General features: G+C 37.9%; 1 protein-coding gene across 2 annotated transcripts in view; it reads left to right on the top strand.

The window, feature by feature from the left end:
* TRIP11 (thyroid hormone receptor interactor 11) overlaps positions 1 to 17,669 on the top strand; it is a 72,827-nt gene that overhangs the window by 5,363 nt on the left and 49,795 nt on the right. The window contains exons 2-7 of one of the 2 annotated variants that reach the window (XM_017546964.2): positions 925 to 983; positions 6,145 to 6,255; positions 10,996 to 11,274; positions 14,277 to 14,345; positions 16,201 to 16,366; positions 17,474 to 17,669. The exon at positions 17,474 to 17,669 is cut by the window's right edge and continues 161 nt beyond it. In XM_017546964.2, coding sequence (XP_017402453.1) covers positions 925 to 983; positions 6,145 to 6,255; positions 10,996 to 11,274; positions 14,277 to 14,345; positions 16,201 to 16,366; positions 17,474 to 17,669 — 880 coding nt within the window. Of the gene's footprint in view, positions 1 to 921; positions 984 to 6,144; positions 6,256 to 10,995; positions 11,275 to 14,276; positions 14,346 to 16,200; positions 16,367 to 17,473 lie in introns of both variants that reach the window. The other variant, XM_017546963.1, reaches the window with a different exon arrangement.

Raw genomic sequence — 17,669 nt, 5'->3', positions numbered from 1 at the left:
TTTTTAGTAGAGACAGGGTTTCCCCATATTGGCCAGGGTGGTCTTGAACTCCTGATCTCAAGTGATCCGCCTGCCTCAGTTTCCCAAAGTGCTGGGATTACAGGTGTGAGCCACCACGCCTGGCCTAGTTCCAGCTTCCTTTCTGGCCTCACGCATTTCAAGGAAATCACTTCTCTTCTAACTATAAGCAGCCCGAAAAAGCAGACAGTAAAACACAAGTAAGATAGCTCAGGCCCAAAGGGAGGTGGGGGGGAAAGTCTCTTGGGTAACTGCCAAACATCACTCTCATACAGTGGGCCCCAGTAAAACAGTGGGCCTTAATAGGCACATTCCTTTCCCTTCAGGTATACTAAAATCAGGAAACTAAAGGAGACTTGGGGGGTATTCCTGCAGCTCCAGAAAATGTGAAATAAACAGACATCTCTCCCTCCCACTTAAGCATTATAGAAAAACAGAAGCAGCTCAAGCCTGTAATGAACTCTCCCACCCTAAATCCTTAAAAACTCTTAGACCGGAAAAGAGTGTGCCTCTAACCTAACTCAGCCAACTGCCCCTCTCAGGTTTGTTTTCTCAAAAATAAACCTGTCTTAACTGACAAGCTACCCTATGTGTTTCTCTCCTCTTTCTTTAATTCTTAAAGTTAGAAATAAGGCCTGAAGCCACAGTTGAATAAGTTTCATCTAAAATTATAGCAGCATAAGCCCACAGAGAAATAGTTTTAATTTGCAGAACTTAATTTCCCACAACAAAATTTTAATGAACGCTTTTTTTTCTTTTGAGACTGAAGTGATAAATTTTTTCTGAATGCCCTTATATCGGCCTACTATTCTGTGTTAACTCTGTGAAATATATTTTCCTGAAAATACCTGTTTATTCATATGGTATTGATTAAATATTCAACATTCGCTGTTTCTTTTGTAGCAGAATTACCTGATTCTAGGACAAAGGAAATTGAAGCCATTCATGTAATCTTGAGATCAGAGGTAAGGAAAATAAAAAACTACATAATTTTTTCTTTTTTTGAAGTCATGAAAGTTACTCAAATATTATTTTGATCCTTTCTTTTTAAATGTACTGCATTATCACTTTTTCTCACTTCCTGTTTAATCTCAGTTGTTTTTTGAGATTTTATCAACCTTATGTATATCAAAAATGTATTTAAATGTTGTTGCAGTTTCCTATTCTTCAATATTCCTATCTCTTATTTCTGTATGCTATGAGTAGGAGAACTACCAAATGTAGAAATTAATAGTAGCAATACTTTATCATAATCCAGGCTTTACTGTGTTCCAACAGTGTACTAAATTGCAGTGGTTCATTTAAGTATAATATGAAGAATGCAATTCTGTTTAATCTGGAGATTTTAAATTCCCTAACTAAAATAATAATGTTTGGATACAAAGAAGTTTAGAATATATGAATAGCAGGTGGGTGCAGTGGCTCACGCCTGTAATCCCAGCACTTTGGGAGGCCAAGGTGGGTGGATCAGTTGAGGTTAGGAGTTTGAGACAAGCCTGGCCAACATGGTGAAACCACCTCTCTAACTAAAAATACAAAAAATTAGCTAGGCATAGTGGTGCATACCTATAATCCCAGCTACTTGGGAAGCTGAGGCAGGAGAATCGCTGGAACCTGGGAGGCAGGGATTGCATTGAGCCGAGATCACACCACTGTGTTCCAGCCTGAGTGACAGAGCAAAACTCTTTCCAAAAAAAAAAAAAAGAATATAGGAATAGCAAATTAATTTTACTGTTTTATTTATTATTAGTGTCTAGACTGGGTGCAGTGGCTCATGCCTGTAATCTTAGAACTTTGGGAGGTGGAGGTGGGAGGATGGCTTGAGGCCAGGAATTTGAGACTCATTACAAAAAATAAAGATAAAAAAATTAGTCAGGTGTGGTGGTGGGTGCTTATAGTCTCAGCTGCTTAGGAGACTGAGGTGGGAGGATCACCTGATCTTAGGGCCCAGGAAGTCAGGGCTGCAGTGAGTTGTGTTACTGCCACTGTGCTCCAGCCTGGGCGACAAAGTAAGACCCTGTAACAAAAAAAGAAAAAGACACTTTAATGATTTAAATACAGCAAATCCAAATTTTTATTTCTATTTTTTTTTTCTGGTTTTGAAAGCATAAAGACTCAAAATAAGCAATGTTCTTTGAATTTAGTTAATTGCTTTTTAACTCTTAATTGCATAACCTGGAATATCTTTATCTGGTAATTTTTTTTTTTTTTTTTTTTTTTTTTTTTTTTTTTTTTTGGGAGGGAGTTTCGCTCTTGTTGCCCAGGCTGGAATGCAGTGGTGCGATCTCGGCTCTCTGCATCCTCCGCCTCCCCAGTTCAAGCGATTCTCCTGCCTCAGCCTCCTGAGTAGCTGGGATTACAGACACCTGCCACCATGCCCAGGTAATTTTTTGTATTTTTAGTAGAGACAGGGTTTCACCATGTTGGCCAGACTGGTCTTGAACTCCTGACCTCAGGTGATCCACCCGCCTTGGCCTCCCAAAGTGCTGGGATTACAGGCGTGAGCCACTGCACCCGGCCATCTTGTCAAAATTGATTCCAAATTTCAGTTACTTCCCTAATAGATTTCACGTTATTATTACATCTAGTTCTTTTTGTTGTTGTTGTTTTGAGACAGGGTCTTGCATTTTTGCCCAGGCTGGAGTACAGTGACAGAATCATAGCTCACTGTAGCCTTGAACTTCTGGGCTCAAGCTATCCTTCTGCTTCAGCCTCTTGAGTAGCTGGGACGACAGGCTTGGGACTCCACACCCAGCTAATTTTAAAAAATTTTTTGTAATAGGCTGGAAATGGTGGGTCAGTCCTATAATCCCAGCACTTTGGGAGGCTGAGGTGGGCAGATCACTTGAGGTTAGGAGTTCAAGACCAGCTTGGCCAACATGGTGAAACCCCATCTCTACTAAAAATACAAAAATTAGCAGGAGATGGTGGCGTGCGGCTGCAATCCCAGCTACTCAGGAGGCTCAGGCAGGAGAATCGCTTGAACCCAGGAGGCAGAGGTTGCAGTGAGCCAAGATTGTACCACTGCACTCCAGCCTGGGTAACAGAGCGAGACTCTGTCTAAAAAAAAAAAAAAAAAAGGGATGATTTAATATTTTGGGCAGTCCAGTTAGGAAACTGGTTATTTTCTAGTTTATTCTCTTAGGTGATTTCATAAGTTTTCCATTTTCTTATTGTCAGTTTTAGAATAGTTGCCAATAATTTTTAAATTGTTTTTTAAAAATTCCTGTGATAGTAAAAGGACAAAATGTTTTAAGATACAGAAAATATGGCCGGGCATAGTGGCTTACACCTGTAATCCCCGCACTTTGGGAGGCCAAGGTGGGCAGATCACGAGGTCAGGACATCCAGACCTGACCTGACTAACACGGTGAAACTCCGTCTCTACTAAAAATACAAAAAAAAATTAGCCGGGCATGGTAGCACATGCCTGTAGTTGCAGCTGCTCAGGAGGCTGAGGCAGTAGAATCGCTGGAACCCAGGAGGCAGAGGTTGCAGTGAAGTGAGATCGCACCACTGCACTCCAGCCTGGGTGACAGAGCCAGGCTCTGTCTCAAAAAAATAATAATAAAATAAAAAAGAAAAAGAAAATACAAGTTGATTTTCATCCCATGATTTTTCTTAGATTTATGAAAGTATTCAGGGTACCCTTATGATGATTGATTGATAGAATATTTTATTCTATTTTGAAAAATACATAAATTTTCTCTTTGTTGGTAGACCCCTAAGAAAGAATAAAAGAAATAAATATCAAGTTTTATGAATAGTTAGGACTACTTAAAAGAGAAATTAAGTTGATTTTAGAGGACCCTGATGGTATAACCAAGTAATTAAGCAGGGTGGAGTATTTTAAATATGAGTGTCTATGGACTTCAACAGCAGAAATGTAGTCAGACTTTAGAGGGACTCAGCTAGAACTGGAGGCCATCAGGAGTCTCTCTTCATTTGTACTCTCTTGTCTTCTATTTATGCTTATTCTTTTTTCAAACCAGCCCCCTCTGTTCATATCCCACATAATTAAAAATATTGTCTCTGGCAACTCTCTTCGTATTATATGAGTTCAGCCACATGAAGATAATTTGTCCTTCGTTTGCTCTTTCAGCCTTTCTTTTGCTTTTGAGACAGGGTCTTGCTCTGTTACCCAGGCTGGAGTGCAGTCGTGTGATCATGGCTCCCTGCAGCCATGACCTCTCAGACTCAAGCAGTCTTCCCTCCTCAACCTCCTGAGTAGCTGGGACTATGGGCGCAAGCCACCGTGCCCAGCTAATTTTCATATTTGTATTTTTTGTAGAGACGGGGTCTCCTTATGTTTCCCAGGCTGATCTCGAACTCCTGGGCTGAAGTGATCCTCCCACCTCAGCCTCCCAAAGTGCCGAGATTATAGGCGTGAGCCACCGCACCTGCCCTTTCTCAACCTTTCTGACTCTCATATGGCTAGGGAGATCAGGGGAGACAACCAAGTAGATATTGACTATGTTCAGAGTTTTAAGGTAGGTTCTTTTTTTCCGTTCTTTCTTTTCTTTTCTTTTCTTTCTTTTTTTTTTTTTTTGGGAGACGGAATTTGACTTTGTCACCAGACTGGAGTGCAGAGGTGCGATCTCGGCTCACTGCAACCTCCACCTCCTGGGTTCAAGCAATTCTCGTGCCTCAGCCTCCTGAGTAGTTGGGGTTACAGGCAAGTGCCACCATAACCAGCTAATCTTTGTGTTTTTAGTAGAGACGGGGTTTCACCATGTTGGCCAAGATGGTCTCCATCTCTTGACCTTTCGATCCGCCCACCTTGGCCTCCCGCAGTGCTGGGATTACAGGTGTGAGCCACCACACCTGGCTGAGTTTTAAGGTTCTAGTTACTAATCAGAGTTAAACAAATAACCTTAGGTAATTTTGTGTGGAAAAAAAACCTGAAGTAAACTTTTACAACCAGTTTTTGACTTAAGTATATTATATTGCCCAGTTACGTATGGTGTTTTTCATATTAACAATTTACAGAAAATCATGCAAAAGCAGCCAGTAGGATAGAAGATAATCAGCTGTTGTGACCATTGGTCTTGTTTATTACTACTGATTCTTCCAGATAATTAAGTTCTGTATTAGATTTCTAGGGATGGAGTCCCAAAGTAGGATTTGTACATGTTGTAATTATTCCTTTGATTATTCCATTGGTTTTCTCTGGGAATTTATGTAATCTTCCCTGGATCATTATTTTCAGATCTCTTGACATCAGAAGTTCCTAGAATCTAAGAAGAAAACAAATGACATCCCCAAAGTGAAAAAGTCTTCATCTCTTAGCAAGCGCTTTTTGTCTCACCATCAGTCTCCTTTTTCTCATTCGTTGTTAAACTGTGTTTGTAGTTATATTAGTAGAATGCTTAGTAAATTGTTATCTGCAATGACTTGTAAATTCTTTTCTGTAGAGGGTTTTAGTGTCCATTTCTCTTGCCCCATTATGTTCTTACTATTTCAATTAAATAAGGAATGAATAATAGGTTAATATAATTTAATATTTAGGTACATACAATTTGAGTAATTTTTTTTATGTTTTTCAACATGTTAAAAGACTGTGTGTGATGTCTAGGTTCATTGAATTAGGGTATTTTGTGTACTTCTAACTTTTTTCAAACAGTTCCAGTAGTGGTTTTTAAATTTGGAGTTTTCAGAGGTGCTTCAGGGAGCCTGAAAGATGAGCAAACAATGTGAGATTTTAGCCTCCTCCCTATACTTCAACCAGAAAGATTTCTTACAAAAAAAAAGTTCTGTTTGGGGAGAAAACAAAAGCTCAAACATGTATTCCATTCATTTACTAGATGTGTATTGACTACTATGTGGTAGAACTGGGTATAGAAAGATGGGGAAACATTGATTAGTGGCTTTTTCTTAGCAGAAAATCAATCTGAGCAAAATGTTAATTTTTCCCCGTTTGGTTTAGAATTATGCATATTCTATATAAACATGGTCAGCGCATTTTTAACTTTAAAAGCATATTTTAAATTCCAGAATTCTGTCCGAGACCTGTTGTATTTGACTTTTTTTGAGGGGGAAGCAGTATGGTTTTCATAATGCTGTGCAGATAACTAATTGCATGTTTTACTTGCAGTCTTTTGTTGAAAATACATTTTTTTTTCCTAGAATGAAAGACTTAAGAAACTGTGTACTGATCTAGAAGAGAAACATGAAGCATCAGAGCTTCAAATAAAGCAACAATCTACAAGCTACCGAAATCAACTTCAACAAAAAGAGGTAAATGTGATCACAGTTATTTCATATTTATTTAACTGTAATATATTTAGGTATGTTTTTAGAGTTAGAATATAGACCAAGGTATATTCAGGTCTATAAAAATAAGGTGATAAATTTAATAATTCTCAATTCAGTTTGATATCCCTTATTTAATAAGAACTTTATAAGGTTTTCTGTTAAGTTTACGTTATATATTTGTTGACTTTTTTTTTTTTGTTTTTGAGACAGTCTCACTCTGTCGCCCAGGCTGGAGTGCAGTGGTGTAATCTCCGTTCACTGCAGGCCTCCCGGGTTCAATTAGGATAGAACAGTAGTTCCTCCTACCCGGGGCTTTACAGTCAAGCCATTCTTTTGCCTCAGCTTCCTGAGTAGCTGGGATTACAGGTGCCCACAACCATGCCTAGCTATGTTTTGTATTTTTAGTAGAGACGGGGCTTCGCCATGTTGGCCAAGCTGGCTTCCAACTCCTGACCTCAGGTGATCGGCCTCCCAAAGTCCTAGGATTACAGGCGTGAGCCACACACCTGGCTAGTTTACGTTGTATAAACCAACCTATGTGATGTATAATTTTTTCGTTCCAAAAGAAGAAAAAGTTTTTGTATAAAATATCTTTAGACATCTGTTGCTTATAATATCTGATATTATGAAGCCTAATATTTGTTGTATTGGCAAGTGCTTGATTTTCCATGGAAAAACAGTATTAAGTATATTATAATCTACTTATAATTGTCTTATAAATGTTTTTGAGTTTTTTTAGTTTGAAATGGCTGCCTTGGAATTGATTTATCTTTGCCTTACAGTGCTGGTAGTAGATATTATTATATAGTTTAATGTTATTCTGAATCCTTAAAATACAATCTGTATCCTCATGTGTCATGATGTTCCTGAATTCTCTTTAGTGTTTAGTACATAAGTGGACCCCAGTAAATACTTAAATTGAATTGAACTGTTTCCTGTTTTATTAACCAGATCATTTGGGTGTTTTTCAGTTTTTGTAAATGTTCATTTCTACCATAACTTTATATTTGGGTTTTAAAAATCTACGTGCCATGATTTCTGGTTCCTTTTGTGATATGCTAAGGTGAAAGATAAAAGTATAGCACGTTAAAGATATACGTAGGCATTGAAAAAAGTAGTGCTTAAATTTTCTTTTTTTTTTTTTTTTTTTTTTTTTTTTTTTTTTTTTTTTTTTTTTTTTTTTTTTTTTTGAGTTTCACTCTTGTTGCCTAGACTGGAGTGCATTGGCTCTTTTTTTTTTTTTTTTTTTTTTTTTTTTTTGATGCAGAGTTTCACTCTTGTTGCCTAGACTGGAGTGCATTGGCACAATCTCAGCTCACCATAAACTCCGTCTTGCATGTTCAAGCGATTATCCTGCCTCAGCCTCCTGAGTAGTAGCTGGGATTACAGGCGTGCACCACCACGCTCAGCTAATTTTGTATTTTTAGTAGAGACAGGTTTTCTCCATGTTGACCAGGCTGGTGTCGAACTCCGGACCTCAGGTGATCCTCCCACCTCGACCTCCCAAAGTGCTGGGATTGCAGGTGTGAGCCACCACGCCTGGCCCAAAAGTAGTGCTAAAATTTCCAATTTGTTGGGAAGTGATAATTTTATAAAATACAATAAAAAATGAATTACTACAAAAACAAAATGAATACTAAAAAAAGCAAAGTTGCAAGTTCAAATAATTTCTTTTTTTTTTTTTAGATGGAGTGTTGATCTATTGCTCAGGCTAGAGTGCAGTGGTGCAATCTTGGCTCACTGCAACCTCTGTGTCCCAGGTGCAAGCAGTTCTCGTGCCTCAGCCTCTCGAGTAGCTGGGATTACAGGCATGTGCTACTGCGCATGGCTAATTTTTATATTTTTTGTAGAAATGGAGTTTCACCACGTTGGCCAGGCTGGTCTCAAAATCCTGACCTGAGGTGATCTACCTGCCTTGGCCTCCCAAAGTGCTGGGATTACAGGCGTTAGCCACTGTACCCGGCGGCAAGTTCAAATTAAAGTTACAAACCTCCTTTTTATCCTCACCATTCCCCAGCTCTACTAAAAAATAGAAAACTTAGCTGGGCATGGTGGCGTGTGCCTGCAGTCTCAACTACTCGGGAGGCTGAGACGGGAGAATTGCCTGAACCCAGGAGGTAGAGGTTGCAGTGAGCCTAGATGGTGCCACTACACTCCAGCCTGGGCAACAGAGCGAGACTCTGTCTCAAAAAAAAAAAAAAGAAAAGAAAAAAAAGATTCAGCAGATATAAAATTACCACCAAATTGCTTTAAACCTTACTCTTTAAACCTTAAAGTCTTTAAACCTTACTCTTTAAACCTTAAAGTCTTTAAACCTTACTCTTTAAACCTTACTCTTCCCGTTGCTGTACTTGCTATGGACTGGTAGTGAGCATTCACTGCATTCGTCCGTGGATCACACTTTGAGTAGCACTGACTTATAAACATTATGATAGAACAATATTTCCTCCTACCCAGGGGTTTACAGCTGAATCGTTATGACACTTTAAAAGCATATACATGTTGGCTGAGTGCGGCGGCTCACACCTGTAATCCCAGCACTTTGAGAGGCTGAGGTGGGTGGATCACGAGGTCAGGAGTTCAAGACCAGACTGGACAACAGGGTGAAACCCTGTCTTTACTTAAAAAATACAAAAATTAGCTGGGCGTGGTGGCTCACGCCTGTAATCTCAGCTACTTTGGAGGCTGAGGTAGGAGAATTGCTTGAACCGGGACCCAAGAGATAGAGATTGCAATGAGCCAAGATCACGCCAGTGCACTCTAGCCTAAGCTACAGAGCAAGACTCCATCTCAAAGAAAAAAAAAAGAAAAGCATATACATGTTTACATCACGTAGGAGATTGAACTTAGTGTACTGGGAAGAGGCCCTGGTGCAGGTTGAGCATTCCTACCAAAATACAAAATGCTCCAAAATCCAAAACTTTGAGTGCCAGTGTGATGCCACAAGTGGAAAATTCCACACATAAGTACTCAACACAAGCTTTGTTTTATGCACAAAATTGCTAAAAGCATTTTATAAAATTGCTTTCCCATGTCCCTGTGGGTATTAAGGTGTATATGAAACATAAATGAATTTTGTGTTTAGACGTGGGTCCCATCCCCAAGATATCTCATTATGTTTATGAAAATATTCTCAAATTGGAAAATATCTGAAATGTGAAACCCTTCTAGTCTCAAGCATTCAGATAAGGATACTCAACCTGTACTGATAATTTTCAAAAGCTCCATAGGTGATTCTGATGCTTACCTCACAGGTGAAAATACTGGTGTGGAAAATTTTGGCATTTTATTTTCTACTTAACTATCCATATTAGAGGACACATTAAGCATTCAGGTTTGGAAATATCTGTTATTACAGTTTGTAATTGTATAACTTTACAAGTTGATGTATCTTATATAATGATAGCTTTTAAAATATTATAGCTACCTTTGAAAAAAATGTAGATTTTAGTACTTTTTACAAGGATGAAAGATATGATTATATGGATCTGCTGCTTCCTGAATCTATCTGCAGCCTTCATTGTGATGTTCATATTCTCCAAGATGGAATTTATCTCATGTCATTTGTGGGAAAATGAATGAAATTTGTACACTACCATAAATTTCCATTCGAGAAGGGGCTCCAGTATAAAAAACTTGTTTGTTATGACATATGACATACATGTGTTTAGCTTTTGTCTACTTGCTTAACTCTATGCATATAGAAATACTGTTACTTTTTATTTATTCCAAATTAAAAGCAAATTATTTGTGACACAAATGACTGTAAAATAAATTGTGTTACAAATTAAAGAAGAAAAAAAGAAATACTGTTACTTTTTGGCTGTCTTCCCAATATCAAATTTTCCTAGTTGTGGCGGTGTCTTCGGACTAGTTTGACTGCTTTACAGAAAGCTTATTTCAGTTCTGTCTATATTGTTTGTTTTTGTGTTTTGAATGATCTTTTACTCAGAGTGGATGTGGCATTGTGGTGGGTCCTGTGTTTATAATTTCTTTTGTGCTATGACTTGCCAGCCTTCAGTCAAAACTCTGCTGGTAGTTTAAGAATTTATATAGTGTTCTTTTCTTGAATAGGTCAGATTTTCACTGCCTCCTCTTTGCCATAGCTAAAGCTAAGACCTCTTTCATTACATTATTTCTTTTTAAGATTCATGGGCTAATAACCTTGGGCTCACTGTTTCACTGTTATCTTATCTAAAAAGATTGGATTTATAAATCAAGGCATTCTTCCAGCTGTGTTGTGCAGACCAGTACAAAGTTACCTCTGATTCATGGTCCATTTTAAGCCTACATCTAGCCATAATCAGTTACGTAAGACTCTTGTAACAGGAGATGTTCTAAGGAAATTTCCAATGCATGGACTGACACAGCTTTCATTTCTCATCATTTAATATTTGGTAATCATAAACAGAACCCTAAGAAATTGCCTATACTACCGTATACAGAGAAGATTGCAAACCCGTGTTGAACTGAGAAATGCATTGTTTTACTTAACATACAAAATTCTAGTATTTCCACTATTTGTGACATTATTTATGCTTTGTGTTTGTGTTTTAAATAAAAGTGTTATAGTTAGAATCTTAGATAGATTCAGTTAATAGAGGACCATCATTGGATAATCTTAGACAAATTATTGTATTGTATCTTTTAATACAAATCTACAAAAGGTTAATATGATTGTTTTAAAGTGCCCTTTCTAAAACATGGATTATAAATATATAGGTAGAAATCAGCCATCTTAAAGCCAGACAGATTGCACTCCAGGATCAGTTGCAGAAACTGCAGTCAGCTGCTCAATCAGTACCTTCGGGAGCTGGCGGTGTACCAGCCACCACTGCTTCGTCTTCATTCACTTATGGGATTAGTCATCATCCTTCAGCTTTCCATGACGATGATATGGACTTTGGTGATATAATTTCATCCCAACAAGAAATAAACCGACTTTCAAATGAAGTTTCAAGGCTTGAGTCTGAAGTTGGCCATTGGAGGCATATTGCCCAGGTAGATAAAATTTTTTATGAGTTTTTGAAAACTTTGAGTAAAAATACTGGTGTAATACAAAAAGCTATATGTAGGGCGTTTGATATGTGAAAGAACCCTGGACTAGGAAATAGAAAACTGGTATTCTAATTCCACCAGTGACTTTCTAAGTGATTTTGGTCATCATCTTTCTTTCCCAGTCTGTTTCCCTTTCTGTACACTATTTGGAAAAAAGTTACAAAAAATTAAATTAACAGATCCTTTAAAAAAAAAAAATGTTATAAGTCCAGGACTCAAAAGAGAAAAAAAGTTGAGTTGCTGTGGTTGAACCAAGAACCTTCCCTCCTGGAGTCCCTGAGACTCCTGTGGTAAAAACACCAGGATTCCGAGGCACCATGTTTGAAACCGCTTTTTTAGATGTTGTTTGAGGTTTCTGCTAGCTCTAGTTACATGCAAAATGAAAATCTGGTCATTGATATTATAAAATATGATCAAGTATTTTGTGTTGTTTCTCATGCATTAGCAAGTAATTCTTTGCTATTTGGGGCTGTAAACTTTCTTCCAAGGAGCCCTTTTTTATCTTACATAACAGATTGTATTCAGGTGAATATCTCTTACCTGGAATGCTTGAGACTAGATGTGTTTCACATTTTGGATTTTGGAATCTTTTCTTTTACTTTTTTTGGAGACAGAGTCTCGCTGTGTTGCCCAGGCTGGAGTGCAGTGGCATGATCTTGGCCCATGCAACCTCTGCTTCCGAGGTTCAAGCGATTCTCCTGCCTCAGCCCCCTGAGAGCTGGGATTACAGGCACACGCCACCACACCTGGCTAATTTTTTTTGTATTTTTAGTAGGGATGGGGTTTCACCATGTTGCCCAGGCTGGTCTCCAACTCCTGACCTCTGGTAATCCACCTGCCTCGGCTCCCAAAGTGCTGGGATTACAGGCATGAGCCACTGCATCCAGACAGATTTTGGAATATTTTCATAAACATAATGAAATACCTTGAGGATGGGATCCAAGTCTAACCATGGAATTCATTTAAGTTACATATAAAATTTATACCCATTGGTACTTGTGAAGGTAATTTTATACAATATTTTAAGTAATATTCTGTAACTTGCTCATGAAACAAAGTTTTGCGTTAAGTACTTATGTGTGGAATTTTCCACTTGTGACATCATGTTGGCAGTCAGATATTTCAGATTTTGGAGTATTTTAATTTTCGGATTTTTGGATTAGGGATTCTCAACCTGTTGTATGCTATGGAAATTGTCAGGAGACATGAAGACCTGGAATTAATTGGAATGTTGTTCATTTGAATTTAATTTCATTATTGTAAGAAAAAAACAAATCATATGAGTAAAAAGATTGTTTTTTGTGTTTTTGTAAATGTAGTCTAGTTATGTGAAGGAGAAATCTTCCCAATTAAAATTATCTCCTTTCTTCACAAGTTGCTAGACATTCTCAGTACACACAATAAGCCTTAGAGAAGATGATCTGTTGGTCTTTCTTATCTTCAAAAAGCCGTAGTTCTTAAACTTTGTGTGCGTAACAAATGACCTCGGGAATTTGGTGATATTGTAGATCTTCTGTTGTACCTTCAGAGATACCAATTTGTTAGCCAGTTTTAGGGTCTTAAACTGCTTTCAAACAAATAGCTCTGATGATTCTGATAACCTGAGGAACACATTTTAAGAAACAATAGGGTAAGATTTCATAGGGAAGAGAATGGTTTTTGGTGTGTTCACTTCAGCATGTCTTGAATGCCTACTCCATGACAGACCTGTACTAGACTACAAAGGTGAAAAAGGCATTATTGGGACCTTTCTGAGGACTTAATTTTCTAGCAAGACATAATAAAAATTAATATTTGTATTGCACTTTACAAGATCCTCTATATGTATTATCGCAATATAGTATTATGTTAATAATACGAGATGTATTTATTACCTCTATTTTTATAGATAAGGAAACTAAAACTTTAAGTAATACAATCCATTGCCACAGTGATTAAATTATGATTCAAACACACATGTTTTGTCTCTAAATCCTGTATTTTTTCTATTATGCCTATTCTTTGAGTCCTAGAGTAGCTTTTGGTTCATTAAGATGTTATGTAGTAATGTTAATAAAGATAAGTGAACAACACACAGCTTTGAATGAGAAGGATCCAAAAGTTGTTTTATTTATTTGTAAACCAAAGATTTTTCTCTATTGGGTAGAGATCTGGGTAAAATCATTTTAAAAAGATTTTGCCAGGCATGGTTGTTCATGTCTAATCCCAGCACTTTGGGAGGCCAAGGCAGGAGGATTGCTTGAGACCAGGAGTTCGAGACCAGCCTGGGCAACATAGTGAGACAGCACCCCTCCATCCCACAAANGTGGTGGCTCACACCTATAATCCCAACACTTTCAGAGGCCAAGGCAGGAGGACTGCTTGAGCCCAAGAGTTTGAGGCCAGCCTGGGCAATATGGCAAAACCTATGCCTACCAAAAATACAAAAAAGTTAGCCAGGCATGGTGGCATGCACCTGTGATTCCAGCTACTCAGGAGGCTGAGATGGGAGGATCGCTGGAGCCCAGAAAAGGCAGCAGAGAGCCATGATCACACCACTGAGTGACAGCCTGGCAGACAGAGAAAGACCAAGACTCTGTTCCAAAAAAAAAAAAAAAAAAAAGAAAGAAAGAAGGAAAATTTCCTTTTAGAAAGCTGCTCAATTACCTTTATGCTTAAATTTTGTAAAGCTAAGTAAAATATTCTATAATTTTTTTACCTTAACTCTAGTTATTTTATAAAACTGTTGTCCCCCCAAGTAATAAATTCTTAAACATGGTATCTTTTATTTATTGTGTATTATTCACTACTGGACTAGGTTCTTTAAAAGGTGCATGGCATTCTTTAGTCAGAATCTGTGAAATGCTCCCTTTTTTAAAGAGTATCTTTTAATGAAGTTTGTTTGTGACTTTCTGTTGACAAGAAAATCAGTATAATTATTTACTAATTGTCTTTTTCTGATCTAGTCTTCCAAAGCACAAGGAACACATAACTCTGATCAAAGTGAAATATGTAAACTACAAAATATTATTAAGGTAAGTCAAATTATTGATTGATGATGGCAGTTATGTATCTAAATCTGCTTATTAAAAGCATAAGCCTATGGTACTCAGAGACCAGACTGTTAATGTTAAAGAAAAAATGAAAAATAAAAGCATAAGCCTAAATTAGTAAAATGTCTCAGTTATAAAAGTCATTATCATTATATAGATGATGATATTTCTTTTTCTTTTAGAGAGAGGGTCTCACTGTATTGGCAGGCTGGAGTGCAGTGGCATGATCAGGTCACTGCAGCCTCCAATTCCTGGGTTCAGGTGATCCTCCTGCATAAGCTTCCCATGTAGCTGGGACCACAGGCGGGCATGCCACCATGCCTGGCTCATTATTTCTAAATTTTTTGTATAGTTGGGGCTTGCTAATATTGCCCGGGCTGGTCTCAAATTTCTAGTCTCAAGCCTTTCTCCTGCTTCGGCCTCCCAGAACTCTGGGAACCCAGACGTGAGCCAGCGTGCCTGGCCCAAAAATATTTTTTATCTTCCTTATTATTTATGGCAAGTAAAGTATATAAAAATCTCTGTCTTTCCAAAGTCATTTGGTTTTGAACATTTATTAGGGAGTTCATCTTTCGTAAGTCTCTATATTCTATCTAGTAAAACTGTCTTTATTAAAATGTAATTGCTGGGTTGCTGAAGTTTCCAGGTTTAGGCTGAAAGGGTATGGACAATATAAAATACTAATATGCATTGGAAATAATTTAGCAGTAGAATTTTGCTAGTTTGTGTCAACTATTTCTTTAAAGAGAAGTCTTACTTACGTGTATTATTGTGGCTGTGAATTAGTTCTAGTGTTAAAATTATTGTTAGATATAGAATTTTTAGTTTTGGGCTTATTATTATTATTATACTAGAGTGGATAGAATCCAGATCAGACCTGTGTTTAAATCATGGCTGTATTATTTACATGCTGTGCTAACTTTGGGCAAGTTAATTCTGTTTTATTATCAATAAAGTAGAGACCATGATAATGCCCACCTTATAGGATTGTTTTGAGGTTCAAATGTAAAGCTCTTAGCCCAGTGCTGGCACATAAGTAAGAAGTTAATTTACAGGTTAGGATCTTTTTTTTTTTTCCCCCATAAGAGCATCAATTTTTTCATAGATTAGGATTCTTGGTTACAAGCAACAAAAACTATCTCTGGCCAAGTAAAGCAAAAGAGGATTTACTGGAAGAACCCAGAGTATTCCCTCTGCAGGATTGAAGGAGGAGCTGAGCATCTGGGCCTCAGGTTGAATAGGAGTGGGAAGAGTGTTAGGAATCTGGGTGGCGGGATCCAATGGACAGACTCTTAAGAATGCACTTGTCCTGATGCTTCCTGTCAAACCAGTTTCCCTAGTTGACGGATTCAGCTCAAGATCCAGGTTCCAGGGAGAGACACAGTGGGCTCAACGTGGGTAGGAAGGTGCCAAGATTGAAGTTTGGGAGTCCCAATAAGATTGGTAAAAGGAAAGGCTGAGTGAGACAATAGGGGTAGTGGAACAGTAGGTACAGATTAGCCAGAGGGGTGACACCGGTATTGGTAGAATGTGGAAAAGGAGAGGTTCATGGTCACAGATATTAAGGAAAATACATTTTTACTCATCTTTTGTTTCAGCCTTTTCTTGCTGATGTTCCCTCATTAGAAGTAGAAAAACTGTTTTTAAGACGTAAGAAAGGAAAGGGTGAAGTTGTTCAGAATTGTCCTAATTTTGGGTCTTTGTTGAAATTCTTTTCAGCCTTAACATGTTCTGATAATTATTTTTAATAATGCAGACTTTTGGACAATGGTTAAATATATAGCTTACTTAAATTTATTGATTATAAATTTGAATAACTTTGTTTCCATTTTTTAAGGAACTAAAACAGAACCGAAGTCAGGAAATTGATGACCATCAACATGAAATGTCAGTACTGCAGAATGCACACCAACAGAAATTGACAGAAATAAGTCGACGACATCGGGAAGAATTAAGTGACTATGAAGAACGAATTGAAGAACTTGAAAATCTGTTACAACAAGGTTATTGGTTTTATTTCATTATTATTTATTATTATTTCTTTTTAGATGGAATCTCCCTCTCATGCCCAGTCTGGCGTGCAGTGGAACGATCTCGGCTCACTTCAACCTCCACCCCCCAGGTTCAAGCAATTCTCCTGCCTCAACCTCCTGAGTAGTTGGGATTACAGGCACCCATCACCATGTCCAGCTAATTTTTGTATTTTTAGTAGAAATAGGGTTTTGCCATGTTGGCCAGGCTGGTCTCGAACTCCTGACCTCAGGTGGTCCACTCGCCTCAGTCTCCCAAAGTGAGGATTATAGGAGTGAGCCCCTATGCCTAGCTGGTTGTTAGTTTTATTAATTTAACATGCTAGATAACATAATTAAATGGTAGGCCTAGTACTCTAAGACCAGGACAGTGTTGTCAACTTACATTGAGTTATAATGAATGAGTAGATGACTAGTTCTGCTTATCTGCCAGAAATTTGCAATGACATCTCTACTTTCAAGATTCTATGGCCAGGAGTGGCAGCTTATGGCTGTAATCCTTTGGGAGGCCACGGCGTGTGGATCATTTGAGACCAGGAATTTGAGACCTGCCTGGCCAACATGGTGAAACCCCATCTCTACTAAAAATACAAAAATTAGTCAGATGTGGTGGTGCTTGCCTGTGGTCCCAGCTACTCGGGACGCTAAGGTGGGAGGATCACTGGAACCCAGGAGGCAGAGGTTACAGTGAGCTGAGATGGCACCAGTGCCCTCCAGCCTGGACAACAAAGTGAGACTCCATCTCAAAAAAGAGTTTGTGAAAATGGAAACGTCCTTTTTGCCTTTGTGGTAAATAGTTATAATTTACAGATTTCTTTGCAATATTGGTGATGATACTTTGGTAAGATATTGTCACTTTCTTTCAAACTTGGATACATAGGCCTTTATGTAGCTGATTCAAATATTTTCCCCCAACTTCTTATTTATTTTAAAATACTCTAGTTTATTACAGTAACTTAACTTTTAAGCTTTCCAAATTCTGAACTGTCTTAAATCTTTTGGTGTATATAGCAAGCAAGAACAAGTGCCAAGTTCTTGGTACTTGACATTTGACGTCCTTGTTTTGTGTTTATGTTCTAGGTGGTCCTGGAGTTACAGAAACTGATCACTCTAAAACCTATGAGATGCAAAAAACTATTCAAGTTCTACAAACAGAAAAAGTGGAGTCTACCAAAAAAATTGAAGAACTTGAGGATAAAATAAAAGATATTAATAAAAAATTATCTTCTGCAGAAAATGACAGAGATATTTTGAGGAGAGAACACGAGCAGCTAAA

Source organism: Cebus imitator, unplaced genomic scaffold (genome assembly GCF_001604975.1).
Source record: "Cebus imitator isolate Cc_AM_T3 unplaced genomic scaffold, Cebus_imitator-1.0 Scaffold193, whole genome shotgun sequence".
Taxonomy (NCBI): domain Eukaryota; kingdom Metazoa; phylum Chordata; class Mammalia; order Primates; family Cebidae; genus Cebus; species Cebus imitator.
Note: the sequence above shows the minus strand (reverse complement) of the source record. Positions and strands in the feature narration are given on the sequence as shown.